This window comes from Monopterus albus, unplaced genomic scaffold (assembly GCF_001952655.1).
Source record: "Monopterus albus unplaced genomic scaffold, M_albus_1.0 scaffold66.1, whole genome shotgun sequence".
Taxonomy (NCBI): Eukaryota; Metazoa; Chordata; class Actinopteri; order Synbranchiformes; family Synbranchidae; genus Monopterus; species Monopterus albus.
In genome coordinates this window covers 1,349,687-1,366,376 of record NW_018127946.1, presented here as the reverse complement: position 1 = coordinate 1,366,376, position 16,690 = coordinate 1,349,687, and the positions used below count along the sequence as shown (strand labels likewise).

Here is a 16,690-nt window from a genome sequence, read left to right as displayed (position 1 = left end):
AAGACTGCTGTGTTTATGTATAAAGCCAGGAACAATTTATTACCTGGTGGAATTCAAAAACTATTTAATGAAAGGGAAGGGGGATACAATTTAAGGGGTCAGTTAAATTTAAAAATTCATGCTATACGTACAACCAAAAAAAAAGATTTTGTATTTTCATAAGTGGGGTAAAACTATGAATAATTTAAGTGTAGACATAAAAAATAGTAATAGAATTGATGAGTTTAAACACAAATATAAAGGTATGTGTCAATCAAGATATGGGCAAGAACAGGCTTAATGATTAATCAGGTGTAACATTGTGGGTGTGGTGTATAACTCTACTTGTGTGATGTAGAAGATAATTATCAAAGTATGTAATTATGTAAGAATGTTAACAATCTGTAATAATTTTTTCAGTATATCACTAGCGTGGTGTAGAACAAAATTATCTACGTAGGAGTACTGCTTGCAAACCAATGATGATAAGATGATGTTAGGGGGTAGGACTAGATAAGTCTAACTTCTTCCTACTCCGTTCAAGCATGTACTAGGTATAAGCAAATTGATAATGTATTTGTGGATATGTGTGAAATTATGTGTGTTGACAAATTGACTGTTGTTACATGTTTGAAAGAATAAATCAAATCAAATCAAATCAAAAGCTTCGGCAGCTGAGATGGGAGAGACTCTCCATACAACAACTGTTGCCCAGGTTCTTCACCAGTCAAAGCTTTATGGGAGAGCGGCAAAGAGAAAGTCACTGTTGAAGAAAACTCATGTGAGAGACTCCATGGTCAAGTGGAAGAAAGTTCTTTGGTCTGATGAGACCAGCATGGTGCTTTTTGGCCATCAGACAAGAAGCTGTGTTTGGCGGACACCAAACACACCATCCTCACTGTGAAGCATGGTGGCAGCATCATGCTGCCGATGCTTCTCGGCAGCCGGCCCTGGAAAGCTTGTAATAGTAGAGGGTAAAATGAATGTGGCAAAATATAGGAAAATCCTGGAGGACAATCTTATTCAGTCTGCAAGACAACTACGACTTGGGAGAAGATTTATTTTCCAGCAAGACAATGACCAGAGCTTGAGCAGTTTTGCAAAGAGGAATGGAGTAAGTCCAGATGTGCAAGTCTGTTTGAGACCTATCCACACAGACTCAGTACTGTGACCGTAGCCAAAGGTGAATCTACTAAATACTGACTTGAGGGGGATGAATACTTATGTTATCACTTATTTAACATTGAATATTCTTGTTTAATTAACATTACTTTGTAGAAACCTGTTTTCACTTTGACATTAGAGGTTTTTTGTCAAAAAAGCAAAATTATATTGACCAGGATTGGATGTTTTTCCTTTTTATTGATTTTATAAATCAAGGGGGTGAATAGTTTTTATAGGCACTGCATTTCCCCCATCTATAGTACCACCCCACAACCACTTCCCGTTATCTCTTCCTTTTTCAGATCAATTCAAATTCTATTTGTATAGCACCAAATCATAACAAAAGTCATTTCAGGACACTTTACAAAGTAAGGTCTAGACCGTACTATCATTATTATTACTATTTTATGATTATGATTATTATTATTATTATTAATTATAATAATGATAATAATATATCAAGGGAAAAACCCAACAGACCCCTCTTGAGCAAGCACTTGGCGATAGTTGGGAGGAAAAGCTCAGACTCCAGAGCCAGGGCTGCCTGCAGAAAGGTACATGGAGAGACAGAGGACACACAGTTAGTGACTAATGGTGGCATATAGATGCATGGAGAGAGGGGAGGAGAGGAGCTCAGAACATCATGGGGGAGCCCCCAGCAGTCTAGGCCTGTTTTTTTCTCTTTTTTTAAGAGCTCTTTGAGTTTCGGAGCGCTTGCTTGCTTTTGCTTTGATGTAGGAGCATTGGACTGGTTGGTTTTTATGAGACAATGTGTTTCTGAGCTTTGCATCTGCCTCTCTCTTTTTAAACCACTCTGAGGTTTGCTTCAGGACCTGGGGCATCTGTGCTTTCAGACCCCCAGTCTCTTCCACACACACACACACACACACACACACACACACACATGCACATTATAGCTGACCGACTGACTGATTGCAGGGTTGTGTTTTTAGGACACTCAGTTTACTTGAGTGATGGTGACTGGCTGTGTATGTGACAGGCAGAAAGAGAGAGGGAGAGACAGGCGAGTGTAGTCCAGAGGAAGCTTAGCAAGCTATTGTGTATCATTGTATGCACATGAGGGTCAAAACAGAGTGTGTGTGCTGTAGTGTACAAACATCCCAAACTGATGCAAATGTCTGTATGAGAATGTTTCTGGTTTTGTGTTATATGATGAAATTTGTGTGCGTTTAAAATGCCCTTGTGCCTGAGCCAGAAATACTGAGGGCGGCCAAATCTGGCACTGATCCTCAGCTTGTTCCCTTGAAGGCAATGCTGCAACACACACACACACACACACACACACACACACACGTCAGACCTAGAGACACACTTTGATTTGCACCATCTCGTTTGAAGTGCAAGGCCCAGAGCCTGACGGCTTATGATTAGTATAAGCCCCCACCCTCTGCCCTCTCGGCTGTGCACACTCACTAACATACATCCAGAAAAAGACACATTTGTTGTTTTCGTTTATGTACTGTACATGTGCTCTGTCTGTATGGCACATACTCTCACCCTGCCCTCGCAGTCTGCTTCAGGGGCTGGCTGCCTGGCTGGCTCTTTTGAACTAGCGCTTCTGACACTGTGACATCACAGCAAGGGCACCTCTGTCTCCCCCATCCCATTATATTCACCCACCAGTCCTTCTCTTTCACCACTTCCTTGAAATTTGAGATGGTTACCTGCCATCTTCTTGGCTGGAACAGGTCAGAAAGGTCACCCATTTCATCTGGGAAGGTTTCATTTGCAGAATATTTGCACAGATTATAGGATTTTCAATTGATCCTTGGATACATTCCCAGTTTCCCTGATTAGGGGGGAACATTCTGGTTCTGGGGCTTGCCCATTAATAATAATAATTGGATAGTTTATGTGTATGGTTTGATGCTTTAGAAGAAAAACCATAGTTGTTTGGCCTGTGTCAGACAGCTCATTTATCTGCAGTGTACGAGCCAGTTGTCCTGGAGGGGGACAAATGGTCCCAGAGGTACTTTGTAACTCTATCCAAGAGAGACCATAAACAATACTGTGAAAACTCTGTGAGGGCAACAGACTTTAATGAGAACTGATATTAGACTATATTGTAAATAACTTATTATTATAACACTAACTCATTTTGTTTTCAGTGACACTAAAGAATGAGATTTTTTTTTAAAGAAATTAAATGGAAAATTAGGGCAAGAAGGTACAGTAGTCTCTTTTGATTAGAACGCAGCTTCAGCTCAGAGCTCAGAGCTGAGCATGAGTGAGCTGATTTTGGACAGAGTAGCTTCTTTAAAAAAGAGGGAATGTCATCCTATGTCCCACTCCGATTTCACTCACACCACAAGCCTGAAGCATGCCAAAGCCCGAACCAGAATGCATCTGTGTCTTGCACAGTCATCAACACTTTTCAGTCAAAAAGCCATTGCGAGCTCAATAATATAGTTCCTAAAGTACTGTATGTTTTTATTTAATTAGGCCCACTGATTTGATGAATTTTGATATGACTTTTTATGTTTTATTCCTAGTGACAAAGGCCTAACTGTAATTTGAAATAAATAATTTTTATTTGGAAAAAGTAGAAGTTCTTTAGTTCTTTGGGATGTAAAGCTACGATTTACGCTAAAAGTGACATGCATGTAGATTATGTCCCGTCTTTTGAAGTGAGTAGGTGCCATTTGAGTGGAGCAGGATGCAATCTGAGTTGAGCACTGAGCAATAATGAGCAGAGCGGCCCAATGCAGCTTTGAGCGGGGGAGCAGACGAACATCTCCGTTAGCGAGGAGCGGAAATTCTCACCAGTCCACTCCGCTCATATGCTCTGGTTTGGATCAAGTTTGTGTCTGTCTAGAAAACCAAACCAGCTCAATGTAATTGACATTCAACAGTAACATAAAAGAAATTTTAATTATTTGCATCATTGGCATTTTATGGTAAACGTCTGGTATGTCACATCTGACAATTAAAGAAGATGCCGCAGATCATCTAAACTGATTCTGTTGACAGCTCTGTGTCCCCTTCAGCTGCTGAACTAATACAATGCTCGCTAGCAATGTACTGTAAATTCCCCAGCTGACAGGACAAGCTGCTGCTCGGCTCTAGTCAGAGATCTTGATTTAAAGAATAACTGAGCACTAAGTCTGTTGTTTACTGGTTGCTAGCATTAGCTATCAATCAGTACTTGACTGCTAACTAAAAATGTCTTGGCCAGGCAGTTCTTGGTGAACAGCAAAAGACTTTCTCCAAGTTTAACCTTTTAAATAGCAGAAACAATATATAGTAGGGTGGCATTTCACTCCCTTGGCAGTGTGTCAGATACCAGTTTATGAGTTAACTGCCTAGAATTAAATTATTACTTTGGCTTATTCATGATAAATAAATGGTGAAAGAGCTTAGAAAATCTAAAAATGAGAGGCCTTCCAACAGCTTTTTATTCTGTCCTTTGACTTCATTTTAAGTTTTAAGGGGGACGTTGTTGCAGTGGCTCAGAACCTTATTGAATAAATATCCCTCAGACCTTTCCATTCACTGCTGCACATACCCCATTCAAGTAGGTATAAAATAACTGTCTAGCCTATTGATTGTCTCTAATGATAGCTCAGTGGACTGTAAATGATATGTCAAGAGAGGAAAAACCCTACAAAAGAGGCCTTGTTCAGCATCGGAGGATCAAATCTGGACCTGTCAGAGATTTTGCATTATTGATGTGTCTGTTTACTGTACATGAATGAGACCTTCCATCTGGTTACAAGTCACTTGAAGGGAAAATACACTCCTTGCTTTAATTTTCTCACTGTATACATCTCACCTCTCTTTCTTTTGTCTGTGTGCCTCAAAGTCCCATCACGCTTCCCCTGCTCCTTCCTGAATTTATATAACCGAGTTTTCAAACTTGTCAAGACTGTGTGATTGGAGTAAGAATCTTTTGCCAAGGCTCCTCCACCAGCTTAGTGCAGAGATTTATTTTTTCCTTGGTGGGGGTATCATTCCATATCCTCCTTTTTGTCTCCTGTTTTTATTCCTCTCCCACCCCTCTGGCTTTTCATTCTGGGTGTCTGCTATGAATGTCTGCAGTATACAGACACAGGAATCTGAAGCCTTTATTATCAGGAGGGAAATCTGACGTCTTTGTCCTTCTATCACCTCTTCTATCTCTATCTCGTTCTCTTTGTATGTTTTATTTTCTTTCTCTCTCTTGCTGCCACTTAGCAGGGCGGCATTAGCCATTCAGCACAGAGAGGCCTTGAGGAATTGAAAGCGACAGAGCAGAAAAAGAAAAGAAAACCTGACACATAAAAGGAGACAGGAGAGTTTGGGCAGGGGACAGGAGGGGAAGGAGTGAGGTGGCAAGGCGGGGGCAAACCAGACAGTGCACTGTGGCACACAGAGAGATGGGATGGATTAGGGATTAAGGGCAAGGACGGGCAAAATTAACAGATTTCCATGGAGATGAAGGGTGGAATCAGAAGAATGACAGGAAGCAAGGGAGGGACTTGTGGACAAGGCAAGACTGGAATTTGAAAGCCAGCTGAAAAAAGAGCAAAGAGGAAGTGTGGACATGAATTAAAGAAAGTGCTAGGGATGAAACGGGGGGGATATGAATGCATGGTGTATACATGGGCTATGCTAATTGTGGATTATTGAATTATGAATGAGATTAATTACATAGGCAGATGTGAATATATTCACATTTTCCTTCTCTTACTTTACCCCAGACACTTTTAAATGCTAATGCCTTTCTTCTGGCAGAAGCACACTTCTCTTTGCTTACTCTTCCCATCGTCTTCATCCTGTCTTGTCCTTCTTCCCCCCTTACCTTGCCACTGGCTTCTTTCCCCTCGCAGGAGGCATCCAATGAATAAGTGCTACTTAGTTCCATTAACACAACTTAGTGCGATAAATCGGACTGTCATATGACCTGTAGTCTCACTGCAATATTTCTTTCACACACAAGCTCACACGCGCTATCATCATTAGCTTGCTAATGTCTAGAGTGCTTACCATGACTTATGATCCATTCAGATGAACTGCAGAGATGATTTTCTATTTTTATGAGTTACCATGACTTATGATCCATTCAGATGAACTGCAGAGATGATTTTCTCTTTTTATGAGGTGTATGTGTGATTTTTTTTTTTTTTTTTTTTTTTTTTTTTTTTTTTTGCTGTGATTTGCATTTCCTGCTCTGTGACAAAAAAATGAATGTGTTCTCCCCTCAGGTCCTGACAACATGGAGACTGTATCTCTTTTCTGTCAAAGTGCCCACCAAGGTAAATGTTCCCCCGCACTCATTGCGATTTTATGGTTTTCACTTGCCAGCTTTGATCTCATGGTAATTCGCAAGAGATGTGACAAAAAAGTGGCAGACTTTTAGAGCAGAAGAGGAGATATAATGATGATGACTGTGCTGTTTTAGAGTGACAGGAGTGATGATAATGATGATGAGGTGGCAGATGGCAGACAGCTTGTGTTTTAAAGCAAAAGTTTGGAAATTTTGAATTAGACGAGAAGATTGATACCAACCAGAAACTGGTTGTTTAGCATATTGTGGTTTTACACTTTGGTTTTGTGCAGACTGAATAACCATGCTTTAATGTGTTAATATGCTTTAGAGGTGCTGGTAGGAGGATTTAATTACCTTTGGGAAGAGCCAGGCATGATCAGGCTGCTGTTTTCAGTGTTTATGCTAACTAGACCCAATCTCATCTAACTTTCGGCAAGAAATTCTGGTTTATTTTAAATTTGGCTTCTGCGCCGCCACTATCTGTGTACGGAGGCGTTATAGTTTTAGGTTGTCCATCTGTTCGTACATCAGTACATCTGTCTGTCCATCTGGCAGATTCTTGTGGATGCAATATGTCAGGAACGCCTCGAGAGGAATTCTTCAAATTTGGCACAAAGGTCCACTTGGACTCAAAGATAAACTGATTAGATTTTGGTGGTAAAAGGTCAGTGACCTCATGTCTGCCCTGTTCCCATAAATTTGACTGGTTGGCAGAGGCATAGTACTGCAAAGTGCAAATTCTATTATTTTATTTATTTATTTATTTATTTTTAATTGGTGATGATAAACAGATCTGGGATGGTGGCAACATAATGACTTCTTACAGAGTAAGAAACATGAGCAGTCAAATTATCAAATGGTTCATAAACAAGTCAACAGTGCTTTATTTTCTTTGTTTAGAGCAGTGCATGTACAGTAGATCCAAATTTGATTTATGTGGTTTGTGTACTGTTATGCAACACTTTCATTTATTGGTCATGGCACTAGTGGCAGATAGTATGTTTGAAACTGTGGACATTTTTCTCTGTTCCGAACCCAATTGTAATTTTTGGCATGTTGGACAGAATTAAGTAGGTCTGTCAGTCAACAGAGGCAGCGTGGCATTGGCTTGGCTATACAAGGTTTTTGTTGACTCAAGTACAAAGTTGTGATAGATATATTCAAATATTTTTCTAATTTCTCATTAGTCAGTAATTGAATAGAATTCTCTTGTGTTGCTGCCTACACTGTCCTTAGCAAAACTTTGAAGCCAAAAGTTGGAACAGGACAGACACAAAATATTAATCTCTCACTACACGGTTCTGGGCTCAACTACAAAAGGTATAGTAGGCCAAAGTTAAACCACAAAATTTGTCTGTAACCTGTGATTTACAGTATATTTACAACAAACAGTAATTTAATCATCAGTTAACATTTGTTTGGCTAACATTGGGGTGTGGTTAAAACATGCATGATTGCGTTCATGATCATCAACTTTCTTTCTTGCCCTGGTTGGCTCCTTTTAAGTGATGTTACTGCATTCCCAGATCTCAGCAGTTACTTTTATGAGTACAGTATTTTTGTGACTAAACGAAGTGGTGACCAACACTAAGAAAACAGAACTTTGGTTGTAAGAAGATGTAATTATTTGTTAAAGATGATGAAAGACAGGAATTGGACAACATGTTGCTGTATGGACAACCATGATGGTTTTCTGCTTTTTTCAGGTGGAAGTAACGTTCAACTTTTTGGAAATCAGAGCAATGAACACCTACCGAGAACACCAGGTGGGGGCATTATTTTTTTCTGCAATTTGGTCCTTCACAGCAGTGTGGAAAGTATTACTATAGAAAAATCCGTGTTCATATGCTGTAGGTTGTCATCGATACAGACAAGACTACTTACCCGCTGAGACTGCAGACCCAGGACCAGCTGGAGCACATGGTCAGCCACATCAACTACGCCCTCTCCCGAGTCTTCAACAACTCCATTTATGCGTAAGCAGTGCCGAGCATCCTCATCTTGAGCAAAGAAAGTTGTTTTTTCTTGTTTTTTGCTGTGTGTGCTGAGGAGCAAAGACAAGTTGGCTGATGTTAACAGCACTCAACAGTGTGTTGTCACATTGGCAGCATTCATCTTCAGCAGCCAAATGCATTCTTGTATTGCTGTAGTTTCCACCCAACCCATTTCTCTGTCACAGTAGATTTTAACACCCAGCAATCACTTGGATTAAATCAGCCAGCTGACTCTGCGTAGGCTGTTACCTGAAGGCATTGTGTTGGCTCTTATATAAATATTCTCAAGCTGTTTATGGAGTGAAAGCAGCGAATAGCAGAACATGCAGTCACTGACGGAGCTGTAGATTCAGGCCTACAGTCAAACAGCCATGCTTATACAGATGAAAATCTTAAAGTGGGCTATATACAGTATCTCCTCTGCAGAATAAGGCACAGGATCAGGTTTGGTTCAAGTCCTGGAAATGTTTGTCTCATGGCCATGTGGATGTAGGAGTGAGCAAACAAGCAAGGCAGAGTGTATGCCATCTCTCTTGATTCTCTTCTACAATTTCTAAAAGCAGCTGGAATGACTGTGCTCTGCTATTGACCTGCACAAGGCTATCTCTGCACTCCATCATCTTTCAGAATAGTTATTTTCCATTAGAGCCACAGTGGATGATTGCTTCCAGTCAGAATATCTGAAGAGACAGTGGAGAGAGGAAAGTTGTTGTGGGTTTGATTGTACAGCCTTGTAACCGATTGGTGTCAGTGCATTGAAGAACATAATGCAGATAAGGTGCGTGTACACACGTGCTCCAGGGGCTGATGATAACTGTAGAGATAAGGTGGGGATTAAGGTCATGGATGTAGTTAGGTGTTGTGTGTGTGTGTGTGTGTGTGTGTGTGTGTGTGTGTGTGATTTGTTGACAAATGGGATTAAGGATAGTGTGTGTTGAATGCAACAGTATAGTGGTATAATCCTACCAAAAAGCCAAAGCAGGTACAGCAGAGCATTATGTAGTAGTAAATTAGGAACATGGTTCTTTAGTATAATTGAAGTGCTAGCTTCAAACAGCATCCCAGAGACCCAGTTTTGCAGTTTATCTGTTATGTACTACCAAAGTAATGTCATAAGCAGTTTTGACATTGCACACATTCACTTTCCAATTAAATTTTGACTGCAGCGGCTATAATCAGTGGAAGACAAATCTACTTCAAATTAGCATCTTGTCAATGTAAATAAGATAGTGTAGTGCTAGCAGGGAGTGGGAGGGTTGCACTGATTTAATTTTTCACACCTGGGAGCAGCCATGTATTGTTTCTGGGCATTGAAGTACTCCACTTAAGCAGCTGGGAGTTCACTGCCCTGCTTGAGGGGGCTACCAGCCTAGTGAAGGAAAAGCATAATATTTACCATCCGCTTTCTCCACCAACCTTTAATTGGGACCAGAGGCCACACCAACTCTCAAAAATTAAGGATAGTGCCACTACTAAAAGTATAAAAAGTTAATACTGCAGTAGCAGCCTAGCTGAAAGAATCAGGTCTGCCACTGTGATCCAGAAGATAACATTTCAGATACTATTAGATTGCCATCAGGGTCCCCACATGGCATGTTTATTTTTAAATGTAGCATGACTATGGGGATCCTCTGACTGTTCTTCTAGCACCAGCCCAAGACTGACATTTTTGGTTTTGATTGAAATGTCTTTGCAACAATTGAAGACATATTTTCCAGATAGTGTGTCCTAATGACTTTGGCGAGTTGCACACCATCATTAGCTAGTATGTCTTTACGAGTCACACACTGACACCATGTTGTGTCACTTGAGCCACTCTGGGTAAGTCCAGCTTGAGGTTCTGTTCATCATGCAGTATTTGTTTGGCTTCTGTAGTTTCAAGCTGCCTTTATCACCCTTAAACCGTGTGATTCACAGCCACTGCTGCAACTATATGTTAAAAAGTGGGCCAAAGCAGTCACTAGACTCTCCTGAGCCCCCTGTGCCATGAAATTGATCACTTAGATGATCCCCTAGCTTTTAATCTTGCACCACTATCAGGTCAAATTTTTAACTTGTCCAGTATTTGGTATTATGTTCAGATACATGCAGAGCAGTTTACCTGCCATTCTAATTGCCTTCAGCTGTGTATATACAGTATATGCTGAACATCAGTAGAGTGTGTGAGCATGTTAGCATGCTGATGCTAGCATTTACCTCAAAGCAAAGCAAAGCATACTGTGGAGCTGCTAGCATGGCTATCAACTGTTGTTTTGTGTGATCCACTTGTCTCTTTTCTTTCAGTCCTCCTATTTGCCGAGCAGAGGGAGACCTCATCGATGGAAGCCACAAGTTTTCACCAAGCTCTGAATCACCATTAGAGCCCCAGAAAACATGTGGTGAGTCTGCTACCTTGTGTATGTTGCACACAGACATAAACATACATTAGAGTCCATCTACTCACTGACTCAGACTGAATCATTTTGGACACTTATCCTTAAGTGGGTCAGAAGACTGAAGTTGCTGGATACACTCCCTTTCTGCTAGTAATCCTATTAATCTACAAGAAGAGCTCTTTCATGGTGTAATACTTTTTATCCCACCTCAATATTTACAGCTAATCTCTCTCTGCAGACTGTGTCTTGCCTTCTTGACTTTGTCTTTCATCTTTGGCTTCCACCCTTTCTTTGTTCCTTCATATATTCCCTAACTTGTGCTGTTCTGTCTTTGCCATTTCTGCTCTGGTCTTGTTTGGATTTATGTTGTCTTCATTTCTCCATTTTTCAGGAGGTTTTTCTGAGACCTATGCTGCACTTTGTGACTACAACGGAATAGGCTGCAAAGAAGAAGTACAGTGGGTGAGGAGACTACACAGGCTGTACAAAAGTCCTTGTGTTTGTTGTTTTTATTAGGTCTTAAACTACTCCTATCTTTTGTATAGTTGAGAAGAACTAGGATTTTTTTTTAATGTTGCTATCCCATATCCCTCTAACTCTTTCTGTTATTGATTGGTTCTTTTTCTCTCACCTTTCCTCTCTTTCTTTCTTGCCCTGTCCGTGTTCCAGGATGTTGACACTATCTACCACTCGCAGGACAACAGGGAGTTCAACTTGCTGGATTTCAGCCATCTTGACAGCAGGTGACATAGTTTACTGACATCTTAATCACAGCGAGACTCAGCACACCAGCTTGCTTTGATTGGAAAGACATGATTAACTTTTGCCAGATTTAGACTGCAGCGGTATACAGTGCTGTCTGTGTGTGTGTGTGTGTGTGTGTGTGTGTGTGTGTGTGTGTTGCCTTTGTACTCCAGCACGTTGGATTTGAAATGAAGCAATGAAAATGAGTTTAAAGAGCATTATTTTGACGTTGTTTACATCAGCATCGGGGGTATTTAGGGTACAGAAAGTAATTAGACACATCTTGTATTTGAACTGATTTGATATTTGTTGTCTGTTGCTGTCAGTGTTTTATTGACTGTAACCCAGAGACATCAACAGACATTTAGTATCCCTCTTTGTGATTGCCTATCAGAACTGTACTGCAGCCATTGTCAATTCTTCCTTGAAACCCCGACTCATCTGCATTAGGGTTTGAGACTGACATGGTCAGTGACAATAAGAACAATGCACTGAAAGGCAGTTCCCCACTGGAATTTTGTTTATAATAAAGGTAAAAACAGTCCACTATGTGGCTGTATTGTCTGTTTGTTTAGCGTGATTGCCCTGCTGCACTGTCTTAAAATTGGCCAACTACATATAGAAAAGGCCCACGCTGTTCACACAATTTTGACTTCTCCAGTCTGTCTACACAGTAGAAACCATAACATTACTTGCAATGCACAAAAGTCATTTTTGTGATTTTATTTATAATTGTAGCATGGTGGAGCAGTGGTTAGCGCTGCTGCCTCACAGCAAGAAGGTCACTTGTTCAACCCCCGGCCAACCTTTCTGCATGGAGTTTGCATGTCCTCCCTGTGCCTGCGTAGGTTCTCTCCAGGTACTCTGGCTTCCTCTCACAGTCCAAAGACATTCAGCTTAGGTTGATTGGTGACTCTAAATTGCCTGTAGAAGATGGGTGTGGTTGTCTGTCTCTGTGCTTGCTGGTGTCTTGTTACTTTTCTTCTTTTGTCTCTCCTCTATCCACTCACCCCAACCGGTCAAGACAGAAGGCCGCCCACCAAGAGCCGGGGTCTGTCGGAGGTTTCTTCCGTTAAAGGGAGTTTTTCCTCCCCACTGTTGCCAAGTGCTGCTCAAGGGGGATTTGTTGGGTTTTCCCTCTGTAATAATAGTGATAATAGTAAGGTCTAGACCTTACTGTGTAAAGTGTCCTGAGATGACTTTTGTTGTGATTTGGCGCTATAAATAAAATTTGAATTGAATGGAATGTCAGCCCTGTGATAGACTGGCAACCTGTTCAGGGTGTACCCCGCCTCTCGCCCAGTGTCAGCTGGGATTGGCTCCAGCCCCCCATGACTATCTTCAGGATAAGTAGTATAGTTAATGAATGAATGGATGGATGGATTTATAATTGCAGAAGATAAGAGTTGCAATTCTCATGTGAATAGATGTCTTTCCACCCTGTGATAGACTGGCAACCTCTCCAGGGTGTACCCCACCTCTTCTCCAATGTCAGCTGGGACTGGTTCATTGCTAGATCATTATCATAATGCTTACAGAAATAAAAGCTGAGAGCTCCAGGTTTAGGCATGAAAAGTATTTCATCAGGTTTAGGGAATTTTTTTGTGTCAAAATAAATACTTAAAAATAACAGCCCTTACAAGCCACACAACACTGTGATCAGCTGCTCAATACTGTTTGTTCACACCTTTGAGAACTTAAAGATCATATGAAACAATATGGACTGAGACCTTTAACTGGAATTTAACATGGCCTGCAGCTGGGATAAAAAGTTAAGACAAAACTGGAGATAGAACAAGAAAAAAGGAGTCGGCCTCATAAGGTCACCAATGGTAACTTTTACACCTGTCATAATTATGATGACCATTAGTAGTCGCTTAATTCTAACACTTGATATCTGGCTTACTGGTAGATGCAGGCTGATAGGAAACCACTGATCAGTCTGACCCCTAACACCTAACCCATGAATTCACTATCGCCATGTTGCACAAAATTATTGCCTGTTTTTATTATGTGACAAGGTATCAGATTAAGGACTGAGTGCTGCCCACATTAGTCAGCGCATGTCATTTTGAATAGAACCCTGGGACCTGTATTATTAAAGACTCATCTGCCATTCCCTCTAGTAACCTCAGGTCTTGGCAGTAAACAAGGACTGAAATTGTTGGGTTTGAAACTGAAGCTGGAATTCTTGTTTCATTTCAAATCTGTAGCTGTGGATTACAAACCTAAAACAATGACAGTGTATCAATAGGCTGATACTTTGTGGCTGCACTGTACTTTTGACTTTCTCTTTCTACATTGTACTGTGCTGCTTTGTAAAAGTGTTTCCCACATGGATCAGTGCTTTTCTTCATCTTATCAGTACTTGTTTTATCTGACTTCACCTTGGCTACTTGTCTAACAAGACCCTCTCTGGGTAAAACATTAAGTGTATAAGTCTTTTATTCTCGCTCTGGCTTTCTTTTTGTCCTATTCACTTATCCTAGAGGTTTGGGAAGATCACAGGGAAGGGAATGATAGGCTTGTCAGGGGCGGAATCCAGGACTTGTAAATAGCTGCAAGATGCCATATACAGTATGTTTTCCTTCCCACTGGTATCTTTTTTTTTTTTTAAGTGCCTTGTTTCCTTTCCAAGACATGCCAAAGAAGAGTGTATGCATCACTTGAGTGCTGCTGATCATAAAAAGATTTGAGAGTAGACATGAAAATGGAGAATTCAACCAAGCTTACATGTCTCTTTTGTTTCAGGGAAGTTTTGTCCTTAGAAAATCCCAAGGCATATGGAATTCTTTCTACTTTTCTTCTTAACTAGAGAGGATACGCTCCCACTTAAAAATGTGTATCTCATCACAGGGGCGAAGACTTGCTATGCTGGTAAATCAGCAACAGCAACTCATGAATATATTGATGTCTTTCTTACTGAGAACTAAAATCACTGCATCACTGTTGTTTTACCTCCAGTATTTTATATGGCGTGTAATAAAGAGAGAGGGGGGCTTTTCTGCTGCCTGCCTATGCTGCTTTTATAAATCTTCCTTAAACATATTGTTCCTTTGAGTCCACAACCCTACATTAATGACTCTGCCCCTGCTTTTCAAGAGAGACTGGATGTGTCAAATGAAAATTGACAAAGGAAGTGAAGTTTTGTCAAAGGTATAGAAAGAATCACAAAAAAGCGATAACAGGGGAAGTGTGCAAATGACTAAAAGGATCTACGAATGGCTCTTTCCATGATCATATGCCAACAGCTATTTGTGTGCATTACTTTTTCTCCCCTGCTTGTCCTTCCACATTTCCATTTCCTCCATCTCCCCTGATTGAGCCTGTCTGCCCACAAGTGACAGGGCGGTGGTTTTTCTACTGACTGCTGTCTGTCCAAACACCGTCTTCTCTTCATTCCTCCTGCCTGAAAGTGGACACCTTTTTCTCTGGCCCTGTCTCATTCTTTTGTTATCCACTTCCTTTGTGTTTCCTCAGCTCTGTTGTTCTGCTTCTTAATTGAATCCTCACCTCTCACACACAAACTGTCTGTGCTGGTTCTGTTTGGCCACCACAGGATGACACCATTATGTGCTTGCATACATTTCTGTTTGTGTGTGAGAAATTGTTATTCCTAGCCAGCCCAGTAACTTCTTGAGGCACCTTTTGGCTTGACAATCACTCCAATGTGTATGTTATATACACACACAGACATCTTGACTTCAACTTTTCTCCGATTTTCTGCCAGTTTTTTCCTGCTACTGCAGCAGCAGCACTGCTGTCCAACAGCACAGCTCACTGCTACCATCTGCTTTGCCTGTCACAGGACCTGAGTCATGTTCTGTGTGGAGTTAGCACTGAGTCATTACAATATCATCGATCATATGCTTCAAAATCCAACCATGTCTTTTGTCTATAACTGCAAGAGAAAAGAGAGATATCACTTATACATACATAAGAAATATGAAATCTAACATTGCCATGAAATTTACTGAGCATATCCATGCTCCCCAGAGGATAAAAACTTTTTATTGTATTTCATAACTTTCCTTGTACTTAACCCACAAGCTATTTCATAATAATCTAAAATTCTTGTTGCCTGTACCAGTACCAGTACCACCTCAGGACAAACTCTGTCTTATTCCTGGTAAGGTCTAAGAATATTTAAATCATCAGTAGTACTATGCTGTGCATACGGTGAGCTGGAATAAATGTTGAATACTCTAGGGTTTGCTTGATGGCCACTTTGAGTGACAGGTGGAAGGGTCCTCATACCGATGGCTGGGTGCTACCTGTCTAGTGAGGTCCACCATTTTACCTATTTTTGGATTAGCTATAGTAGGCCGAGTGCAGCACTACCAAGATGAGGGTTACATGGATACAGCTTGTCTGTGATAAATGTGGAGCTGGAGCTGGCTGGCTTGGCATAAAACATGGAAATGGGAAAACAGCAAGTGTGGCTCTGTCCAAATGAAACAAAATCCACCTCTGATGTGCACTAATTACAGTGAGGAACAGAGTATTTGAACACCCTGCGATTTTGCAAGTTCTCCCACTTAGAAATCATGGAGGGGTCTGACATTCACATTGTAGGTGCATTCCCACTCTGAGAGACAGAATAAAAAAAAAAAAATTCAGGAAATCACATTGTATGATTTTTTAAGATTTTATTTGTCTTGCACTGCTGAACATAAGTATTTGAACACCTGAGAAACAGCAAGAATTCTGGCTCTCAAAGACCTGTTACTGTGCCTTGAAGAAGTCCACCTCTACTCCACTCATTAATCTAAATTAGTAGCACCTGTCTGAGCTTTTTAAAGACACCTGTCCACCACACAGTCAGTCAGACGCCAACTACTACCATGGGCAAGACCAAAGAGCTGTCAAAAGACACCAGAGACAAAATTGTGGACCTCCACAAGGCTGGAAAGGGCTACGGGGCAATTGCCAAGCAGCTTGGTGAAAATAGATCAACTGTTGGAGCAATTGTTAGAAAATGGAAGAGGCTAAAGACGACTGTCAGTCTCCCTCGGACTGGGGCGCCATGCAAGATCTCACCTCGTGGGGTATCACTGATGATAAGAAAGGTGAGGAATCAGCCCAGAACGATAGGGAGGAGCTGGTCAATGACATGAAGAGAGCTGGGACCACAGTTTCAAAGGTCACTGTCAGTAGAACACTAC

General features: G+C 41.0%; 1 protein-coding gene across 3 annotated transcripts in view; it reads left to right on the top strand.

Moving 5' to 3' along the window:
* LOC109962647 (capping protein, Arp2/3 and myosin-I linker protein 3-like) overlaps positions 1-16,690 on the top strand; it is a 73,954-nt gene that overhangs the window by 9,798 nt on the left and 47,466 nt on the right. For all 3 annotated transcript variants that reach the window (XM_020604540.1, XM_020604541.1, XM_020604539.1), the window contains exons 3-8: positions 6,348-6,398; positions 8,119-8,178; positions 8,267-8,388; positions 10,690-10,784; positions 11,173-11,243; positions 11,451-11,524. In XM_020604540.1, coding sequence (XP_020460196.1) covers positions 6,348-6,398; positions 8,119-8,178; positions 8,267-8,388; positions 10,690-10,784; positions 11,173-11,243; positions 11,451-11,524 — 473 coding nt within the window. The remainder of the gene's footprint in view (positions 1-6,347; positions 6,399-8,118; positions 8,179-8,266; positions 8,389-10,689; positions 10,785-11,172; positions 11,244-11,450; positions 11,525-16,690) is intronic.